Source organism: Lepisosteus oculatus, chromosome 3 (assembly GCF_040954835.1).
Source record: "Lepisosteus oculatus isolate fLepOcu1 chromosome 3, fLepOcu1.hap2, whole genome shotgun sequence".
In the NCBI taxonomy this organism is placed as follows: Eukaryota; Metazoa; Chordata; class Actinopteri; order Semionotiformes; family Lepisosteidae; genus Lepisosteus; species Lepisosteus oculatus.
In genome coordinates, this window is record NC_090698.1 from 65100335 (window position 1) to 65124155 (window position 23821).

At 35.5% G+C, this 23821-nt stretch overlaps 1 protein-coding gene across 3 annotated transcripts in view; it reads left to right on the forward strand.

Annotated features, from left to right (window-relative positions):
* dcc (DCC netrin 1 receptor) overlaps window positions 1-23821 on the forward strand; it is a 381511-nt gene that overhangs the window by 222383 nt on the left and 135307 nt on the right. For all 3 annotated transcript variants that reach the window (XM_069187368.1, XM_015363992.2, XM_015363996.2), the window contains exons 6-7: window positions 3385-3539; window positions 6409-6529. In XM_069187368.1, the coding sequence (XP_069043469.1) occupies window positions 3385-3539; window positions 6409-6529 (276 nt within the window). The remainder of the gene's footprint in view (window positions 1-3384; window positions 3540-6408; window positions 6530-23821) is intronic.

Below are 23821 nucleotides of genomic sequence, written 5' to 3' on the forward strand. Positions count from 1 at the left end.
AATATAATAATCGAATATAATATTTCTTTTCACTGCTTAGCATTAAGTAAAATTGACAGTTTTTATGTCCTTGCATCTAGGAGTTGATGTTACTCCCAGGTGTATAATAATCAACCATTTAAAAAATCTGACATCTCCTTATAGCACCAGTCTTTTAATAGTACTAGATATGAAGAAATGTTATTTTGTTCATTTGTAGATATGAAGAGTTATGTTTTGACAGAGTTATTTAAGATGTCAAATTACTTCACACTGTGGGATGCAAACTTTATGAAAATGGAAAAAGGCTTCTGAAGCAGTACAGTATAAACATAAACAAAAGATAAATAATTGTCCATCAAATGTTAAAAAGACGAAACTTACTGTATACAGTATAATACACTATAATGTCATCATTATTTATGTTCTTAGTCCTAATTTGGCTCTGATTTGGTTTGAGTGATGCTAGGACAGTTTTAAGCATACTATTAAGGAAAGGGATTGTGAAATATGTAACAATGTTTTTGGCTTTGGCATATACCGATTTCAGTGAAATATAAGAAACAGACTGTCAGATTCTCAGATCCTCACTGCTTCAGGTGATGCACACAGTTATAGGCAAGAACTTCACCTGATACACCAACAGCACCATTATTTCCTTACTGCTATGAAAGAAAAGGACTCCTTTTTACATGTTAATTATTATCCCCTGACTTTAGTAAATCTGGCAATGTAAGCCACGATTTATTACTATTATTTCTTAGCAGATTGTAGTTTTGTAATTGGTACAAAATCTCTAAAACAACAAAGTGAATGAAGCTCTTGTATCTGGCTCTTGTCCTTTTGTTTTCCCTTAGTGGTCTGTTATGAGGCTTTACAATCATAATTTAATTTGTCATAATTATGTTTGTGCATTTTAAGATCTCCTATCACTGTAATTTACAGGGAATGTCTTTACGTCTTTGTTTAGCAATATGGACTAATGGGGTTCTGTGGGACATCTCAAACCTCGCATAAAATACAGGATATACTTTACTATACTGTACATCTCAAACGGGTACAAACTCTACTTCCTAAAAATAAAGATATTTCTTGGGATACTTTGTAAAATAATGTGAAGCTAGGCTTTAGGACCACTGAACACCTGTTGGGCAATTTTAAACTTAATCACAGCATTTGTTTGACCAGATGCAGATATTTTCTAATATGTCCTACTTACTGTACGTCCCCAAATTTATTTTTGCACTCATGGAGTATTAGGGTCCGTTTCTCTCACAATGTGGAAGTGCTCAGATGTAGCTGTGTTTTTGGGGAAATCTCTGCAATCAGGATAATAATCTATGTACTTTTTGGGGGAAAGCACTTCATGAAACGATTTTCTTTATAAAAATTATATTGAAGGAGATAGTCATACAGTAGTTTTATCTGAAGTCGGAGCAGCAGTCTGCAGCTGTGAGAAGCAGAGAGGGCAGATGACAGGCCGGGGAAATATTGATTCAACAATACAGGCGAGATCCTCAAAAGTCATGTGTTTTCATGAGCAAGGAAGATACACAGAGAAAAGCACCAAAGGGAAATCCAAAGGTGAGTCCGAGGGAATACAAAGGAAAGTTTATAGCCAGCAGTAGACAGTGGAAAACACTGGAAATCCAGAGGCAAAGCAAAGTAAACTAGGGCAAAGCACAGACAATGCCAAAACTTGAGACAGAGCTCTGACTGGAAACTGACGTGAAAACTAATCTTACTTTTTTGGTGGTGAATGAGGAAAGTGAACTGTAATTGAGTGCAGATGGGTTTGATCTTCTACCATGTCAGTAATTATGGTAACCAGTGAATTAACAGGTATTGTAGTTGAGGTTCAGTTGGTTGCGGTGGTAAGTAGCAATGAGCAAGACGGGATGGGTATCGTTCATTCATTTGTAACCCTTTTTCTGTTCTGGAAGATCTTATTTTAAATGTTATATTATGGTTTTATTTTGTGCTTAAAGAAAGCATTAAATATTTTCTCATTTATTCATTGAGTTCATTTTTGAAGCTTTAAAAGTAAGATAAAGAATATTCCTTAGCATTTCTACATTTACAGTATTGTAGATGTTTAAGGATTGTAGTTATACTGTATGATTTTACATTATGCTTTCAAACTGTCTGCTGCCTAGTCAGCCTCATGTTGCACGCCCTGAGAAAGCTCTTATTCACTTATAGAGTTCAATTCTCAACCTTATTCTTATATTAAAATACATGCTGATATTCTGTTGTTCTGTCAAAAAAAAAATGATCACAAGCAATTTTAACTGTTCAGCCTCTCCATGTATCTTAAAAATCTTGTGCCTGGTCTGCTTTCCTTAATATGTCTTAAAGCATGATATATTTTGTATTGTGTCATTTTAAAATGTATAGTAAATATAATGTGTTTTGTAGTATAGTAATGTACATTTTGGGTAGGGTCAGAATTTAAGTACATAAGAAAGTTTGCAAACGAGAAAATGCCATCCAGTTCTTTGGGTGTTTTTCTAATCGATGACTTGCAGTACGAAACTGTAATTTATATTGTATCGTATCAATTAGATCTGAATCTGAATGAGGGTATCAACTTTTACATCTCGGGCTGGTTAGCCTTTTCCAAGCTCCCACAATCTACTCTGTTATCAGATGTGTCCTTTTCCTAGTTTTAATCAAACTATTTCCATTTCTGTCCCCTAGTTTATGTTTTAGTGCTCATTATGAAGAAGTCTATAGAGCTGACATAGTGGCTTTGAAGATTTTGAAAACTTGAATCAGACCCACTCTCTGTCGTCTTCATTAAAAAAGGTTTAGTTATTTTATCCAGACAGTACATAAGACATTCCTTTAAGATCAAGAATACATCTGACCGATCTTCCTTGGACTGATTTCAGATTATAAATATATATATTTTTTTTAATGTGGTGACAAAAGTATGAGCAATTTTCTAAATAAGGTCTTACTTGTGTATTGGATAGCATACAATTTCTGTAGCAGGCACACATAATATTGAGCACTGAACCTTGCTTGTAACTCTGATGATAATTCAGCATGAAAAAAGGTTTTGAATTTAAAATGAAGGCATTTGTTATTAACTGACAAGCTGATACATCACCAGGTGTTTTGGAGAAAGCCTATGAAAACACTGACATTTTAGAATTAACTACCCAGCCATTATTGAAGCTGAAACCTTGGCTTCTTTCAAGAAACAGATGGACGTGCTCCTTGGATCCTTGGAGTTACTAGCAACCAAACAATCTAAATGTGTCCAATGGCCTCTTTTTGTTTGGAACCTTTCTTATGTTGTTATATACAGCACCCGAACTTTCCCTTAAAGGTATGATTTTTATTAAAAATGGTTGATTCTTTCATTTTTAAATACTGTATTCTTTCTTTGACTTGCAGTGCCTCCAAGATTTTTGAATAACCCCTCTAATCTGTATGCCTTTGAGAGCATGGACATTGAGATGGAATGCGCTGTGACTGGAAAACCCCCTCCTACAGTCCGCTGGGTGAAGAATGGGGAGGTGGTCATTCCCAGTGATTACTTTCAGATCATAGTAAGTAAACAAGAGTTAAAATAATCAGCTGAAGAAATAAAATGTTATATCTACATCATGCCAATATGTAATATGTTATTGGAATTTGTAAACTGATATTCATACAAAATATTTGTAAAAGTCTAGGTTATAGTTAGAATATTGAATATACAGTATCACGATTGTCTATGATATGACATTCAGAGCACTTACCCTGCTGACATATGAATTCAGGGACATTTAACAACTTTACTGGAAGTTTTCATTTTCTTGCAAGTCTCTTTGTCTTTAAAAAAACATAAGCATCACAATTCTTAGGTGAAGTGTTTGAAAGCAGAAACAAAAACCAAGACCTGAATTCTTAAGGATTTCATTTTTGCATACAGGTAAATGTCTTACCAACATCACATTTGTGTCACTTTGTCAAAGTATCTTCACTTTTGGAACTGATAGGAAAACAGTAGACATCTGCCTGGTGCAAACTTAAATATTTACATTTGTGCTTTAAAAGCAAGGGCTAAATATAATTTAGGTTTTGAGGCCCACAAAAATAATCTAAAAAGTAAATTGGTTTAGTTTATGTCATTAAACAATACAATATTAGAATCTGCGTTAGCTATATTGTATTCATTCTATATTTAATTTAATTGAAGTAAGATTTACAGAGTAATGACTTGTCATTCTACTAGAATGTTTTATAATTAAACATCTCCAGGTCAGAAGATATAAAAATGTAAATACTGTATGAAGTCTTTTTCAAGAAATATATTACTACCATTCCTTTTTTGGATCTTGAAACAATAATTATGATGAGAATAAGAGTGGATTTTGTAATGAAAATGTGTAACAGCTAATGGGAATGACAGTCTCTAGCTATGATAGGCTTAATCTTGATGTTTTCTGACATCTCTTTAAAATCTGTCCAAGCTCATAATATCATGTAATGTGTTTTTTATTGGTCTGACGTATTGTTGGATACAGGTAATGTTTTTGAAATACTATGTTTTATTAACCAGTCATTTTAAAGATCACATCACTACTGTATAAATACAGTAACAAATAAAATATTTTAAAAGGGATATACTGTACCGTCACATTTAAATGATTTTGTATTATTACAAAATACTGCACTGATACTTCACAGTGAACATCTTTGTTAGGAACAAGACAACTGTTCATAAGACATGAACAATGTTGCAAATTGTTCTTTTTAACTAGGATAACCTTCACCTATGAAAATTCATTTGACTGCAAGAGTTTGCAGATAAATGCAGCTCCATTCCAACATGACCTACTGTATTATAAGTTACCAGCTGGTTCAAAATTTTTCTTGAACTCCTCGTCTAGCGCTTTTTCTAACTTAATGTTTGTCTAAAAGCTAAACTTCACATGTTTTCCTAAATGGATATTTTACTATTTGGTTATTCCATCACTTAAAAGGATAAATACATTTTACTAAATTTTACAATACAGGGACATGAAGCGGCCCCATTACATTGTAAACAAGCAAGCTTGTGCATATGTTCTGTGGTTAATTCAGAATTTGTTAAATTTTGCAGTACTTTCAATTAAATTAGTTTGTTACTGAGATTTAATCACCGTTCTGAGATATTGAGACTGCAGTTCCCCTTTAAGGGCTATAAAACACGTTTATATACAGTATATACAGTACGCATGTCACCTTAGTATTTTGGAATTTATTGTACAACTTAAATTAGTAATTGGAATGCAGATGAAGAAACATAAAACGATAATGAACTGGAATCTTACACCCATTGGTGTTTGCACAAGCCCTTTAACCTAAATGATTGTAATTCTTGAAAGAACATTAAGTAATGACTTGACAGTATAACCTGGTGTAGTGAAAATTTTAAACAAGCTAAGTTTATTTCTTTAATCATCTCATTAGTGAATCTGTTTCTACTGAGTTTACATTTAAGTCCCAGGATTATTTTAGATAAACTACAGAACCGTGCAAAGGTTTGAAAACACCTTGTCCAGAGAAGACGGAAATGAAAACAATATTGCTTATGTTTATTCAATGCAATCCCTAGATTAATTAATATGTTTGTTATGCCTCGAAAGATAAATGTCCCCTCTTTTATATTATATGACAGACATTGATAGCAGCTATATAGCTTATTCCTGGGAATGATAAACAAACCAAAGAGGGTGTGTGTTACACATGTTATATAAACTTCACCTAATTAAGCATTAATGATGTGTTTTTTCTCAGACAACCATTATTGCAATTATTAAACAGTTGCAAAAATGTAAACAGTAGGACTAGTACAGTACAGTACGTACCCAAATAATGTTTCCAAGTTATAGGTGGACAAATTGAGCTGCCTTCACACTACTGCCTCGTTAATGTCCACATTATGTTATAAAAGAGAAGACAGTAATCCGTTCAGGGATGTGAACATATTAATGAATATAAGGATTACAGCCAAGCATAATGATAAAAAAAATGTTTCATTTCCAGCTTCTCTAAACAGTGTTTCCAAACTGAACAAGATGTTAATTTGAAATGAAGAAGAATTTATTAAACATTCTGGAAAAAAAGAAGTTCAATCCTACACCCTATCAGTAGAATGTTACCGAGATTTCGAACATTGGCTTTTCATGAATGGATTTCAGTAGATCCTGCGTCTATAACTTAATTAAGACTCAACAGAACTGATTGTGGAATTCTTCACATAACGAAACTGAACAACTGCAAAAGTCAAGTCTACCAACAGTTCTTTTGGCTTTTTTTTCTTAACATATACAAGAAATAGGTTTAGATCATTCATAATATAGTGTATAATAATATGAATGGTTTAAAGGCTAGGCTTCAAAATACACATTTGTACAAAATGCAAAATTAAGTAAGACCTTTTTAATGCAGGGTGGTAGTAACCTTCAGATCCTGGGTCTGGTAAAATCAGACGAGGGGTTTTACCAATGTGTGGCTGAGAACGAAGCAGGGAACGCGCAAGTGGCTGCTCAGCTCATCATACAAGAACCTGGTAAGACTTCTTGATTGAACCTTCTTGCTATCATCTGCACTCTCAGAGTCTCCCTTCACTCTCTTGTGCTGAATTTAAAGATCAACGAAGACTAGATTTAAGATTGTTTATTTATGATTTAACAGTGTCTTCATTTTCTACAAATCATTGTGGTTCTGCTGCAGTCTTCATATTATGTTGTAGTGAACACCAGCTGTTCTGGGACAGTCCATGTGGAAATACCAGATGTAGCATACCCAAAGCACTGTTACACTCATCTGTGGGTTCCTTGTGATATACTGTAATTCAACCTGAGAGTGCGGCTTTTATTGATTTCCCTCTTTCAGGCCTTTAAACATTCAAAGGATTGTATCATTTCTATCTATTTGGTGACCTAGATTTGTCATATTACTCGGAAATGTAGTTTGACATACCTCAGGAGCTTCTGGCCTGGAATGGAAAATAATCACATTCACAGATTAAAATCAGTTTTTCTCAGATGCAGTGTAAAACATAGTCAGACACTTTCAGGTATACATTGACAACAGGTGCTGCAATTCATATTTTGTAGAGCATATGATAGCAGGGATTTTAATTCACACTGAGGTTACACCAGGGAATAAGGCTAACTTGGGAACTGTTCTGTGGCTACAACATAACACATTCAGATGTCTGATACTATCTGTGTAGGACAGCTGAGAAGAGTACTGATTGTCTTCTTGAATCATCAGCAGGGAGTGTTCAAGGATTGTCTTGTTTCCTTTGCTTAATATGATCTTCCATTTGGTATTTCTTTTGTCTAATGATACCGAGTGACCTGTTTAACTGGGAGCCTGATTAAATGAAAAGTGGTCATCCATCTGTTGCTTTACAAAAAAACTCCTGTCTGTTTATACCTGTCAATAAAAACCTATCTTAAGATTTTAACCTTGACCTTCAAAATCTTAAAAATTAGCCTGTTTTAAGATTCTTATTCAGAAACTGTAATAAAATATATACAATAAACAATAAAAAGACATCCCTAACCATTTTCAACTGTTATATACAGTATAAGATATAACTTAATTATGCTGGTACTTATGTCAAATGAATCATCTGTAATTCTAAATCCTTATTCAGAGACGAAACCATTCTACAATTTTGGTGAGGAATGCTTTTTCTTTTTGCTTTGTTGATTTGCCTTACAGTAGGTCACTGCCAGTCAATGTACAATTCCAGCCTACTTAAATTTTAAAAAAGAAGATGCTAAATGTTCATTGTGGACAGAGATACTTTGTGTTTTATAATGCTTTGAAAGGAAAATGTAATTACACATGACTATACCACTTTTCTCATTTGCAGCAAAAAATATAAGAGGGCATAGGAGAACTCCCAACATTGTTTTAATTAATTAAGTCAGAAATAAAATCTCAAAACAGAGCTATATTTGACAAAAGCTTCTTTGTCTTAACTTTATAAGTTTCAAAACATTTTCTAAAACATTTACTGCATGTGCTTGACATCAAAGCAATTGCTGAACCCTGTTAATCAGAATTAAATAACTCAGAAGTAGAGATGAATCCACATTTTGCATATCATTTCATGGTTGGTCCTTTTCAGGTGTAATAGAAATTGCCTGTGCCTTTCTACCCAGGCAAAACATGACCATAAAATAGAAGTAGGTCTTTTTTATCAAAAGAGGGTAAATTTTAAGCTTTCATGTTTATTCGTTTTGGAGATGAAGCATGTCCCCTGGCTTCAATTAACAATCTCCATTATCTAACATTATTTTAATAATAATTACATTCTTATGTATCAATTATTATAATGTCAAATTAGAAAATGATTGGCTAGGAGCTAGTCTCCAATCCATAATAACTTCAAATAACTCATCTGATACACTCTTCCTGCCTGCATGAAGAACAAGAGTAAAACTGCTCATCTTCATCTGAACCATAACACAAATGTATATTATTAGGATCATCTTTGAAAAACACAGCAGACTCATGAGCTGGGTGGCTCTACTTCCACTCTTGATGGAATGGACAGTTTAGCGTTACCAAGCAACCTTGGGTTAGGTTAAAGCAATCTAGACTACCCAGAGACATAACAATTAGCCAAGAATTGAGCACATGAATGCAATGTCATTCCCTTAAACTTTGGAATGTTCCAGACAAGCAGTAACTTTTCTAAAATGGTGGATTTTAGAAATATATATTCTGATAAGGGCCTGGAAGGAATCAAAACAAATTCCCCATGCATTGCTATTGGACTCATCTAACATCTAAGATTCTAGACCATGGAATACTATATTGTCAAATGTTGGAATATGTACAGTACAGTAAGACAATTGGAACTGGGATATGGATTTTTTTCCCTTTTACAATCTCTGCTGTGGTGTTCAGATATATAATATATAATTCTGCATTTACACTAAGACACTGCTGGTTTTCTTCTCTATGCTAATCATTAATATTGCACAAAGAAGACACCACAGGAAACAGAGAAGGATGTTAATAGTGATAATTAGTGATAAGGATAATTTAGTGGTACGATGACTGACTTAACACTACTTGGCTACCAATGGTGTGTAGAATAGATGGAAACTGTTCTGTCAAGTAGGAGTAAAAAACTTTAATAATTTTGCCAGGTGAACTGTCTAAGCATGAATTGTTGGAGACATACTCTTTTTCCTGTGAGTTTCAGAGATTCTCATCCAGGTTCTACAAAATGTTTATCACATGACCAGCTCAGTTTTAGCTGTTCATGAATCCATACTGGAGTTTGCATCATACAGCCTGCAATATGGAATCATAAAAGGAAAACTTGGTGTTTGTAAACAGACTTCTCAACTCATTCATGTGTTGACAGTGGGACTAAGAATCAAAAGATTCATCCTTTTTGTATGGGTACAGTCTTCTGAGTCAACTGAATGAAACTTTTTCCAATGTTCATAGTTTTACGAATGAAAGGGGTCTGTCACAAACCTATAGAAACGTGTTCAGACAGGAGTGTGATGTACTGTATTCTTTAGCTGATTTCGTTGGTAACAGGGTTGTGGCTCAGCTCCCATGCAAACAACAAAACCCACCACATTTGTTGTTACTACATTTGTGCTGGTTTATAGGTTAAAAGTAGCATTTGTGCTGCTTTCTTTCCCAAGGTATAGAGCTTTTTTTCTTTGGGGATGTGAAATCCCTCATTTGCTTATATTCCAGAATGGTCCAGGAGAACCAAACTGATCTCCTTTATTTCTGCTCAGTCTGTGCTCTTGAAAGTAGCATCATGAAAGTAGCACCATGAAAGTGGTTTCATTCCAGAAATATAGCACCTTCTTTTTTTCTGGGAGTCACATCATTCTTATCGCCATTTTAGGGTGGCTGAGTGACGTCACACCCCCCAAAAAGAAGGAGCTGGATCTTTCAATTTATCTTTTCAATATACTTCAATGGCACAATATGCTGTACACTGTATACTTGTAGGAGTGCTAACTTCACAGAGCTTGGTGGCTCTTGTTACAACAAGCACTTGTTCAGAAGTCTAGATTTTTAGTCCAGAACAAATTGTTTTTCGCACTGTATCAAGTTATCATATTTTCTTTCCATATCTTTAGTATCTAGTATTTTAGTATTTTAACTTGTTGGAATTCTCTCAAAATAAATCACATCATAAGGAAGACCAGCCAGTGCAGGGAATTGTCCCATTTGGTCTATGAAAAAAAATGAGTGTAGCAGCAGGACCCTACTTGATCTGCTTTTATCTCTTTTTGTGGATGATGAATTATGTGGCCTGACTTTTAATTAGTGTTCAAACAATGCAAACCTTTTCCCCTAGGATGATTGATATGCCAGTGTGCACAGATGGCAGTGAGACGTAGTCTAAAATAAAAAGAAGTACAGGGTTTGACCATGAATGGAGGAACACAGCCCTCACCATTTGAAATTTCACCACAGTATGTTCTCCATGTCTTCTAATCCCAGCATGCAGACTCCATTGCACAGCTGTTAAATCTAGGCCTGTACACAGGCCTTAGACTTTGAGTTGCCCCTGGCAACCCTAGCAATCTGATACTCAGTGAGGTCTACACAATGACCTCTTATGGCAGCCATTTGTTCCTGTCACAACCATAATAAAGGATAATGAAGTTAAAGATCTAGAGCCTCATTAAGAATAATGAAGACCTTTTTATTTACAAAGGGGCAGAAAAGGTATTTTCTACTCCTTGATAATCTAAATTAAGTAATATTAATTACCTTGGGGACAGAATATAATAGTCATGCAAGAAACCAGCAGTAGTAAACAGATGTATGACTTTTGTCTTTTTGCGAACCAAAGATAGATATCTCTTTGAGGATAATATGAATGTAATGGCTAGGTGCATGTCACCCAGGTACAGTAGGTGATGCACCTCCATGGAGGCTGAAACATATACTCTCCTACAAATAAAGCTCTACATAAATGCAAAAAATATTGTTCCATTTTTTTTTCTCTACATATAATACAAACTAAAAGTGTAATTCAGTTTGTGCTTCCTTAAAAAATAACATCTGGTAGTCCTATTGATAAATTTCAAATCTCACTACCATTTTTTACTATACTAGTGCAACCTGTCTGTTGTACAATTTCAGGCACTGTATATTTGGCAAATTTGGCACTAAAAACATTTTCAACATTTCCCATGATATAATTCTATAATATCAGTTGGCTCAACCATCAGTGTTTAGCATCTTCCATTATATTTTGCTTTCTGCAGATTCAGTACCGTGAAAGGGATTTGATGTAATTACAAAGCTCTATTCATTCATGCCAAATATGCAATCTACTTTCCACACCCATTATTACAGAGTATATTTTTTTTCATCCCATTATAATGTCACTATAGGATACTGCAGTTTCAATTATTTCCATGCACTGCTTAAGCAGTCTTTGAAGATGACTCCCTTTTATTGTAACCAATACTGAGCAACTGGAGGTCAGGATAGATTTTATGAGGTCTGGATAAAATTGAACTCCACAAAAGTACTTAGCGGTCAGACAGAGTAAACATTTGAATGATGATATATTGATAAGAGAACTGTAGGAAGCTTGTGTTTAGTGGAGGAAAGAAAACCTGTTTCATACAAGCACTCTCTGGTAATTCTTCATTTGTAAAATTTAGGCCCCCAGCATGTGCAGCTCAAATCATCAAACGCTGTAAGTCACAGCAGGAAAAGGAAAACAAGAATGATTAAAACACCCACCACTCACTCTTTGATGAAAGCCACGTTGCCTAAACACTGTAGTATTCTCATTATAATAAAATAGTGGCTTTTACGGTTTGAGTGTCAAATATCTTTATAAGCCATTGCAATCTAAATCATTTACAGTTTCATATATACAGTAAATAGCCCTTAAGTTTGCATTTTTTTATTGTTGAACTTATTAATGTGTGGTACTGATTTAGCACTAATTTTGTCTAATAATGTTCTGGACCCAGTCATAACATTGAGACATTTAATCAGAAATTCCAGAGGGAAGTTCAGAGGAAAGAGTGCCACCTACTGGTCTACCATCAGCACATCACCCTGAATTATTGCGAAGCTAAAAATAGAGACTGCCTATTCCCATACAACTTATTATTATGTAATATTTATTTTCTCAGAAAATGTTCAATTGCTCATACTTCAGAATGTGTATGTGATTACATTTCATTTTTTTAACTTCACCTCCTAAATTATAATTACAGATTTGCAATGAATAGAAACACATAGTATAGTAAATGGAATTTAAATAGATCCTGGTATTTTGTAAGTAAAAAAAAAGATAGAAGTGCAGATTAGCACTTTAGACCTATCAGAACACTTTAATGAAATGTCAAATGAAAACAATTTTAATTTTTTTAATAGAATTTGATGAATCCAGAATTTTATACTTCTTTAATGCTAGGGTCATTTTAATAATTTCCCACAATTTCTGTACTTGTGTTACCAAACCTAAGCTTGTAGCACCCATGTTTCTTTGTCTGCTTAGAACATGAGTTTTAACATACATTCTGAATACCTTTCTAACAAAAATAAACATCTCAACCCTGATCCCTCAGATACATTTGAAAAAAGTAGTCTTTTTCAGATCTTTAACACTTAAAATGTGTAATGGAACAACACTGCTACATACAGTAGACACAAGAGCTGTTAAGCAGGCTGATACACATAGAGTAATTGCAAATATTTCTGCCACTAGGAAGTGTCTGGAAGTTCCATGTGAATTGTTTCACGAAAGGCAGTGGAAAAAAATGAATTTGATTGCTTCTTTCCAGCTTCTTTACATACCACCTGGGAGGCTCTCATAATCCACTAGAGTCCCTGCCCACAGTTTAAGAGATGCTGTTTAAGGGCATTCTCTCTGTGATCATTGAGGATTGTGAAGTGGGAGGAGCAGCAGTCTTTAGGCATTGCACAGTCCATTGAGTCAGAGCAAGAGAGGCTTTCTTTGTCTTAAACAGAGACGCTGCATATAAAACAGTCTAGAATGCTTGAGGGAAACCTGTCTAACCAAGCAGATCGAACACAAGCACCAGATAGGTAATCATTGGACAGTACATCTCTTTCTTGTGGAGTGCAGAAAAACGTTTATTTGATTGCATTTGCTGAAAGAGTGTACACCAGTCAATTCATAATGTTTTTTCCCTGTTTCATATTGGACAGCACAACTCAGTAGTATCCAACAGAGAACCAGCACAGTCAACAGTCCTATAAGAGCATGAGGTTACAAATGAGAGGAAGCCATTTAACCAGTCATGCTTGTTTGGTTTCTAGTAGCTTGTTGAACCAAGGATTGTATCCTGCTGTGATGCAGTTGAGTGTTGATGTAAAAGGGCTTTAAGTTTGCTCAACAAGGTTACTATGGCTTGTTGATGTTCTGTGTACTGTATGTTCGCTGTCTTTACAGTTTTTGTCCCTTCTGCCTCTAAATCAGCTTTAAATGAACTCATTTTCAAAAGGATACTTAATTGTTTCATAACATACTTTATTAAACTATTGATAACTTGCAAGTTTCTTTTGTGTATTCTGACCTACAGTATAACATTGTTTGATGCCAGATAAAACAATCAAAACAAAAACAAAGCTAAAGAGAGAATTTGTTTCTAATCAGTCTCTTTGTGACTCAATCTGTAGTATTTTAATCACTATTTCAGCACTCTTTGATGTGTAGTTTATTTTTAATATCTACAAGTCCATATATTTTTTTCAGTGAGAAAAAAAAAGATAATTAATCAGGTTTCATACATTTGAGGTTATCATTATGCATTGCATTTATCTACAGCTTTTCATCCCAAAGGATCCCAAACTACTTTACATCAATAAGGACTTACTGAAGTGCAGCACCCATCTGGGTGATGCACAGCAGCCCCACTATAAAATAGATGAAGAGGAGCCGTGAGAGACTGCTTCACTAGCTAAACTGAAAGAGAAATTAAGAAGAGCCAGATTGTACAAGCTACATGTGGAATTTAGCCTTGATACTGGGGTTATCACTCCTTCCCATATGAAAAGAACATACAAAACTTTAATGGCCAAGTAGTAAGGACTTTAGTTGAACAACCTTCCAGAGAATGGCACTTCCTATAACACAGTGCTGTGATGAGGCTACAAGGAAACATTCTGCCAAACAAACATTGATGGAAGGTCATACAGTATGTCCAAATGGCATTGCTTTTGCAGTTCAAACTTGACACGGCATATACAGTAGGTTCCTAGGCTGTTTTGAACTAGAGCATAAGGATTGTAGTAATCCACTCTCCTAGCACTACAATTCCTCTGTCCAACAAACACAAGTACTTCTGTGAGCAATATAGCCCCATTGTTTCATCCTTTCATCAGAAATCACTGAGACCCATGATTTATGTTCACCTCTTACTGAACAGCACATAAATATGCTAATTGAGAAAAGCCATTTTTCCGAGTTATGAAAGGTCATACGACTCACTGACAGAGTGAAAGAAACTCACTGTCTTAACACATACACAACATCTCCCTCTGCTGTGTATGGAGGGCCTGCAGCAATGAAAGGAAAGCTCCACTTTCCCTGTCAGCACTTAACCAAAAGGCTCTGAACCATTACCCCCACAACTGGGTTTCCCTTGCCATTTGTCTGTTCAGATGAGATGTTTGAAATCCTGTTACGTAAATCAGTGTCAACTCATATTTAGATTCCGTCCTTAAACATGTGCCACCAGTCTCATCTGTCAAATCACTGTGTCAACTCAAAAGCAAAGCAGAGCCCCTTATTCTTCCTCAATTTAATCATTGCTACCCAATATGCAGATTGTTATCTTACAGTGATGCACAGGCTCATTAAAGTGAAATGGCAGCTGAAAACATTTGAAGGTAAAATACTTTGACAAGCAATCAGCCATGATCTTTTGTAGTGTCCCTTAAAATGGACTGCCACACTGCAGTGCTTTGCATTTGGGTGCCATTGTGGAAATTTCTAGCCTTTGATATTGACTTCCGAACAAGGGATTAGAGAATGTTGATTTATTTTCCAAGCCTTTTTCCCTCTTCTTACCAATGCTGTTTTTGTTCCTATTCGATTGCTTGTACAGTGCTAGAATGACAATGTCCTCGCAAAAGAGAGTTGAAAGAGAAACTAAAAACAAGTAGAAAGGCAGTGTATCTTAGTACACACAGGAAGATTCACATGGTTGATAGACCTAAGCACTGTAGTTTAAAATGGATTCATGTAACGTTTTTGGAAACTGATACTAGTGCAACAGATGATTTAAAACAGTTTCTTTTAATTAGATCAATAAAAGCACATCTATTTCATTCAACAGAATAATCCTTCACTCCCCAGCATAATTTTAACATTATACAGTAGGCTAAGCCATCCCTATTGCAATTCCCTAACCCCACCCCCACCTTGTTATTTCCTTCGATTCCCATTTTTTATTTTAAATCTGTCAGATCAAAATGATAAGAGCAACCCAGTCTGTCTCCTAAGGGAAATTGCACGAATTTCTTTAGGAATGCAAATATCTTATCTTGGAGTGACAGGATAAAATCGTCTGTCTCAGTTGCCAACTTCTCTTTCCTTCCGTCTTTCTCTCGTTTTTTTTTCTTATGCCAATTTATATTTCCTTTATTTAAACATTAATTATTGAACTGCGTGATCCTGAGATAATCTGAAAATGACATTCTTGCTGAGTTCAGTGATGAATCCTGAGAGGTGTCATTCTAGTCTTTCTTTCCAGTCAATGTGACCTGCTCCCGATTTAATTGTAACTGGGAGTCTGGGATTCCAGATGGCAACTCTGGTGTATCATTTTAAAAGCTTTTATGCCTTTGTGTTGGAGGGTCTGATTTACAATTATAATGCATTTAATTCTTTTTCTAAAGCCAAAAGCATCTTGCTCGCTCACTCCAAACTAAAAAATATGTCATTCTGATTCACGCAACCAATTTTTAAAGCTGCCTTTGTAATGAGACAGAATCGTTTTTGGACACTTGTAGTCCCTTTTTCAAAGATATCGGATATCTCAGCTAAAACTGAATTCCTTTATCTGGTCATGAATATTTTTCATAACAGGAAGGACTTTTATTGAAATGCCACATCCTTGTCCTGTAGGTGAAATATGTAGTCAACTTGTTGCAAAAAAATAGATTGTTTATAAATGTGGGTAGGCCATTCAATGGATCTGGAAACCTTTATGTTTATTTCAACCAAGTCTGTTATTACCAGTGTCTGTTTCATATCCCTGTATATCCCTATATATACAGTATAGATGCAGCTAAAAGATACTATGTGTGTGCAACATAAAATAATACCTTTTCAGTCATTTATTTATACTGCAGTTCAAACTTCTATAAACTGGTACAGTATATGTACTGTATATACAGTATAATACAGATACAATGCCTATAAAAAGTGAACACTCCCTTTCCAAAGTAACATTCGAAAAAAGTGATTACTTATGAAATAGGTTGGATATGTGCCATGTTAGTTGAAGCAAGCACCATTTCCTAGAATAACTATGGTTCTAAAGTAAAAGTAAAATAAAAATCTGTCTTAATTTCAGGCTGTTAGGCCACAAAATGTGCTACTTTTGAAAAGGTGTGTAGAGTTTCTACAGTATAGGCACTGTATATACTGTATTTCCTTCTAAAATATGTGCAGTATACAGTATGTGCCAGTGTCATTGGTCCAAGTCTGCTTTGTCGCACTCATAGGCCATACTGAGAACAGCAGCTTGTGACTGCATATTTGCTATGACTTTATTTGTGAAAAGACAGAGAAATCTGTAGACTGGGTAGAAGGAGACTGATGGATGAGAGAAAAATAAAAACTTATTGGTTGTACAAAAGCACATCGCTGCTAAAGACAGTATAGGGAATATGTTCTTCATCAAATCAACATTTAAACAATGTACCATGATGAAAAGACAAAAGTGAGTGTAGTCTAGGCATCTAAACATTTAAGACACTAAGACTGGTGTTAACCTTCTTGAAAATATTACTTAAATCCATATGAAGAGCCAAAGGGGAACAAATAAAATGTTGAAAACTGCAATAAAGCACGCACTTGAGGCTTAGAAACAGATGCAGTGATAAACCTGTGTTTGTGTACAAAACAACCCTAGCCCACTGCACATATGGCTTTGTGGGTTAATAAAAGATATTTAATGCCTGAAGGGGTCTGGTTTTATTTTTCTGTTTGTTTCCCAGAGAAGTAGTTTGACAACTGATACAGAGAAGTAAAAACATTCCTTTAGGGCCCAGCTCATAAACACTTTGCTCTATGGACAGACAGTTTTTCTATAATCATACCTATTAAATATGAGCTGAATGAATATTCTGGGATTAACAACCATGTCTAATTGTGTGTGATTGAGATTGCAAAGCTGGCACACCTCCTGACTCTGCTATGTGTGTACTTTATGCAGAATTTTTATTGTTGCTCTTCCTCAGAAGGTGTTAGTTTTTTCTTATTTTTTAATGCTCATACTGTAAACTCTGGAGTGATTAAACATAGTCAGCAGGGACTTTTCATTGTCTTTGCCTTCTTGTTGCCATACCTGCTGGGTTCCTTGATTTTGTCGTGGGTGGCTCCAGGTACTCTGGAGTGGATGGTCCTGGCTTGCTGAGATTATCACTGGTCTCTGCACTGTAGGCTGTTGGATACTAATTGTGCCTCCGTCTGCTGGGCTTGGCTCACTGTATGCCTCACTGCTCATTCTGCGGTTCACTGTTCACTCCACACTGAGCACTATGTCCTACACTTGGGCCTCGATGAGCTGAAAACGCTGGGAATGACATTTTTTCTGCTGAGTGCTGCAGTTGGACCTGGGATGGCTGTGACTGCAGTCTTCTGATCCTGCTACTGCTACTTTGAGCCTCTTTTCTCGAATGACTTAACCTGATGGGGGATTTGCTACTTCTGTATGTACTCTGTGTTAATGCTGTTGACAGCACTGGCTGATTTGTCGGCTGCTTTATAGAAGTGGCCTCTTCTACATGTTCTAGCAGACAGCTGGTGATATTGTTATTTGCTCCGCACTGGTTGTACAATTTGGGGGCAACAGTGTTTTCTTCCCTTTTGTTGTATAGAATTACTGTATTCCATAATCTATTTTTTTTCCAATAAACATGTCTCATTCTGTGTTGAGGTTGCTCAGTCTACAACTCATCATTTGCTTTGTTACCAGCCAAAGTGAACTTTTTTTGATCACTGCTACAGTTTGCATTTTGTGTGTGGAATTATAATCATTACAGGGACTCTTGTAGCAGATTGATCTGTTCAGTAGCAATACATCTAATTGCAATATTAGTGCTATCACTCAGTACTCACCCAAGACACATTATGTTGATGCCTGTTCTACAGTATCTCCCCAAAACTGCAGTACAGTACATTGTATGTGTTGTTACGTGTACTGTAAGCTCTTACAGGTACTATTTTATTTCTAATACTTGATTTTAAAATAGCAAGGCTCTATTTTGCAATGTTTGTATCCTTGATCAGAAAGTGGAATATCTTATCTAAAGCAAAACACCTAGCACATTACAAATTACTTTTTTTTATTGAGGGTATTCCAACCAGTTGTAGTTATGTTGAAAAATCTCACAATTCTGGTCATGGTGGTTATTTTAACAGTCATTCATCGCATACATGCTGTATACATACTATATAGTTCCTGCACAGAATGCTACTTGTTTTGAATGTTTTTGGATTATTTGCAAAAGGATTACCCTCTTCTGAGTGTTCGGGTTTATTAACATATTTTTTAATTTGCTCATTCTTCCTCTTGTTACACAAATGAAGGAGACAGAATGACATGTTTCAACACTTGTGAAAGAATATGCTCTGTAGGTTTTTGAATAACGTCAGACATCCATATTATGAGATCCAATACCCGTATTCATTATTGACCTCATCAGTAAGTCACTAACATCTGGTCAATATGTGTATGCTGCTGTCACACCTGTGTTAAAATCCCTGGCCTGAACCCTAAAAATAGTTGGGACCATTCAAGGATCCCCAAGCACTCTATATATACAGTATGTGCATTGGAACTTATTTCATCTATCACTGAAGTGCACCTCTCAAATGGACGAAGTATAACAGACCCACTACAGTAGATGGGGTAGAGACATGAGAAGCTGCTTCAATAATTGCTTAGAGTTAGACATTGTCTACTGGTCCTGGAGTGATGCTTCAGACATCAATGATTTAATTGAGCCAATTTAGTGGACACCAAGTAAAATTAGATATGTTTCCAGTTCTTAATTGGTTTATTGGTTTATTAGGTTAGTTGACTAAGCTTTTTCTTCAGGTTCTGTTATTAACAATATTTACAAATGTGCTATTGTACAACTCTTTCAAATTTGTAATGTATTATTATTCCTATTATTTTGAAAGTCAGTACTGCACTGATACAGTACATTGAGAGAATGAGATCAGTTTTTCTGGTCTGCGGGTCTGTGGCTGACTTGAGTCATACAGTAGGTTGTAGACAAAGCACTCTCAGACACTACTGTATGTTTTTTGGGCTTCACCACAAGGTTTAAAATTGTCCACATGTGTTTGATAGGTTAAAATGTCCAGTAAATGGTACAGTCATGGCAGAGATGCAGTACCTTGAATCTGTTAACATTTTTTGGATCAGTTAACATGTGCAGTGTGAGCTGAGATACTAGCTTTCATATTAATATTCTCTTAGGACCAATGCCCATTGGCCTAGAAAGACAAACTTTCAGCTTGTAGAATTACACAATTTGTTCTTTTAGTATTTATTATTTTTACAACAAAGGTAAAGGTATGTCTCTGAATGTTCATTCAATAGCTCCGTTGTAGCTGCTGTTTAGCATTTTCAGCACACAAAACTACCATTTGGGATTATTGCTTAGTAAATATGACCCATACAATAAATTTAATATTGAACCCCTATTACCCATAATTATAAACCATACCCATCTTCCTATAGAGGGTCTTGGCGACTGAGTCTAGCACACACACAAAATAAAACGGACAATTTATAGACTCGTAATCAGCAGCAATCCGGAGCACCTGGAAAGAACTGGGTGCAATGCAGGCTCTGAAGGAAGGCATCCTAGCCTGGATTACAACCCCAAACTGGAGAGTTCTAATTGCCTTGCCTCTGTGCCACCCTATTTATTTTTCTTGTACAAAAAATAACACACTTCTACTGTTTAAATGAATCCATGATTTTCAGGAGTTTTTGGAGTTCTTTTCATCCACGTCCAGAGCTGCCAAGGGTAAATAGCCCATCTGAATTCCTGAGTACTCTGCATTGAATTGTGGTGCTTCAAATGCTGTGGCTGGGACTTTCACCTCGAGGCTCTCATGAATGAAATGTGCATCACAGTCTGGCTTCCCCCCTGGGGAAATTGTTTTAAACAAGCAAATAAAAATGGAATGCCAGTGTTACAGGCAGCCTGGTCAAGTGAGTCCGCTGTAAATTTTTGTTTTAAATCAGAGCTTTGGGCTTCACCGTCAAACTGCGTGTCTAACTGTGACTGTACACTAATTGGCAGTGCAATACAAAAGTGGTGGTGGCTTGAATGTTAATGAAATTATAAACCTGGCATGCTTTCTAAGGTGATGATGAGGTGAGCAGATGGATGGCTCATTATTTTAACTGTTCTTTTTTATAGTTGTTTGCAAAATAGTCCTTGCATCATACAGTGTTACCAACATCCTGATACAGGCATATCATACAGTATGTACTGTAAGGCTGATGTTGCATATACAGTACTGTACTATCTATATGAATTCAAGTTGCACTTTTCATTGCTAAAATGGTGTGTTCATTGTTTCAGTTGCAGTTTTTCATTGTTTTTTTTGTAAAATGGTCCTTGCATTATTTGACATCGAGATGGAGATGTGTCTTACAGTATGTAAGGGTTGACTTCACAAATACTGTACCATTCATATAGTTTGAATTCATATGTTGCTCTTTCGTTCACCAAAATGTTTATTCATTATAGGTAGATGGAGATTTAAGGTGCATGTGATGTAGAAGTATGATTATAGCTAAAATGTAGATACACAATATATTTGAGTGGGAGGCTGCATCAGGATTGCAGTGTTGGTGGCAAAGAAACAAGTAAAGGTTTAATTCATGTTGTAAAATATTAAGGAGAAACACAATGTTTAGGCTAATGAGTGTCCATCACCAGAAGAAGGCTTAATTTCCTGTTGAATATATATATATATCTTATGTTTATTTTTAGTCAGACTTCCTAAGTATCAATTTTTTTAAAGTATACCAAACTTTATGACTGTCTAAACTTGTTAAAAAACTTGACTTTCTAAATAATTGTGACGCTTGAACTCTTGTTCTTGCACTGTTAGAACTTCGCTCTTAACATTTCTAGTTGACTGCTTGCAATTGTGAGCAAAATGCATCCAATAGATTAAACATAGTTATTTATGATATGTAATTGTGGACATTGTGACTTAAAGAAGGGCATTCGAAAATTTGTGATCATTGTAACATGGAGTGTGGAAAAAATACAGTAGGCATCAAAATGTCAGACCTCAGTTTCAGCACTGTTTATGGAATCTAAATTGTTCTTTCAAATACACTACAGCAAGCTATTTAGTTGTATGCATTTTCAGATCGCTGGAGAAAATACATTTTCTTTTCTAATGTTAACTTCTAAAATACTGGTGACCTTTGCAGTAAAAGCATTTTCTTTCATTATCCATAAATCACATGTACAAAAATCTACAATAGCAGTGAAGTATTTGCCAAAAATGTCATTACAGATCAATCCATCTTGCATATAAAGTGCTGTACATCATTTTCAATGTTCATGAAGCAATTTAAAACAAAAGTATATTGCAAACAAAACCTGTTCTGTGTCCAGTTCTGACACAAGCTGTTTGTCTTCAGGATCATACTTCAGCTTGCAGGAGCTCTTATTTGATTCATTGACTTTTTTTAAAACAGTTTTCACAATGCAGAGCCCATACATTTGGTTCTTTTTAATACTGTAGCAATTTAAATATTAACCAGATTTGAAGTTAGCAAAGTTTATTTCAAAGGAATAAAAGTAAGAAATATATACAATATTTCAAACAGCTGTGTCATTATAAGTTTGATGAAAACAAATTCTGCCACCAATGGAAATTGGCCTCTCTTCAGCATAAATAATATAAGACATTGAAAACACCAAAAAGACAGTCTGATACAAGAGACTATAGAGACTATAGACAAGAGACGAGTAAAGCACTGTGTCCATAACAAACTTGTTTTGTAAAAAAAACTGCAGAAATTGCCCCAGGCAATAACATTCATCAATTTATCTGCACGGTGTTTTGTTTTTTTTGCTCTGTTATCTTGTAAAATCTTTACTGGGTTGACACATCATTGTTGTGCAGGGACTCTTTATGATATCAGATTTATTAAAACTTTCTGACTGTAATCAGCTATTTTACATTGCATATCCTTTATTAAGTTAAAGTAACTGGGTAGGTGACATTAATTCTCAAGAACATTACATCTCGTAACTAAAGCAGTTCCGTGATTTGTCCAATCTTATTGGTTTAGCATTTGTCATTATTCATTTTAGTTTCCATTCTTCAGCAACTTTTACTTTTACTTTAATATGTATCGTAAATGAGAAAATGTTTTATGTGAAATCCAAAAAAGCAGGACCAAAAAGCTCCAGCATGATTGCAGCACCTGATAAATTGTCATCCTGAGTGGAGGTGCTTGTTGACCAAAAGGTCTAGTTTTGATGTTTATAAATTATTGACATGTCATAATTTATTCAGTCATGTACACTGTAGACAGAAATTGCTAGTACAGGCCCCACAAACTGTAGGTCATGCATTCCATCCAAAGTGAGTGGCACATGTAAATACATCATTGTAGGCAACAGGGGCTGATTGGCATTCATGGTTGAGCGTCTTTCTATTTTCTCCTTGGCTGCTGGCAGCAGGGAAAGTGTCAGAGAGAAGAAAGTGCTTCATCTATTAGGCGTGACCGATTTGTATTCAGCGGCAAATATGTGACCTTACTGGATCTCTCTTATCCATTCCCATCATCCTTCACACCACCCCCAGCACCTAGCTCCATAGAGGACTGGAGCCTCTGCTTAGAATGGGCTTCCTGACTGTTACCAAGGCAACATGCACATTGCTACCTTCCCAGTCACAACTGCTTCCTGTTTTATTTATCATCTGACAAGGGTTGGCCTGTTCATCCAGGGAAGCCAGATTAGTAGGGACAAATAATGGTTGTTTGGTCCCATTGCATACCTCTTCTCCCACAAAGTCATTTTAATGTGGTTGCGCTCAAGAGTTTGTGTTTCATGCATTTTTTCTGATGCTTTTGCCTAAGCTCTAAGCTTACTAGGTTTCATTGTCAACATAAATTCTACCTGCCTAAAGGCAAAGTAGATAGCCCAGTGGGTATTATGCATTTATAAATAACCTTTCTGCACGGTACAGCTAGACATCAAATTCTCACAATGTGTGTGAGAAACTGAAACCAGCAATAACTATTAAAGGCCAAAGGTGGAGGCTGAACATGTCCAAGCTTACTGCATGATTAAAATGAGTTTAAAGGTGCAAAACAAGCAGAAGCTAATCAATTTCTTTAGATCTTTCTCCAAGTAACCCTCTAACAATGTAAGAGGTAAGAACTATCCTGTTCTTTTGCTCTTGAGTTAAGAAAAAAAACATATGAAAGAAAAGGTTGTTTAAAATCAAACTCTGTCACATATTAATGCTAATTAATTGGCAGTTAAAGACATTTTTTAACATTTTAAGAAAACAATGAGGACCTACAAAAATCATCAATCTGTTTATATTTCCATGCTGTACCCA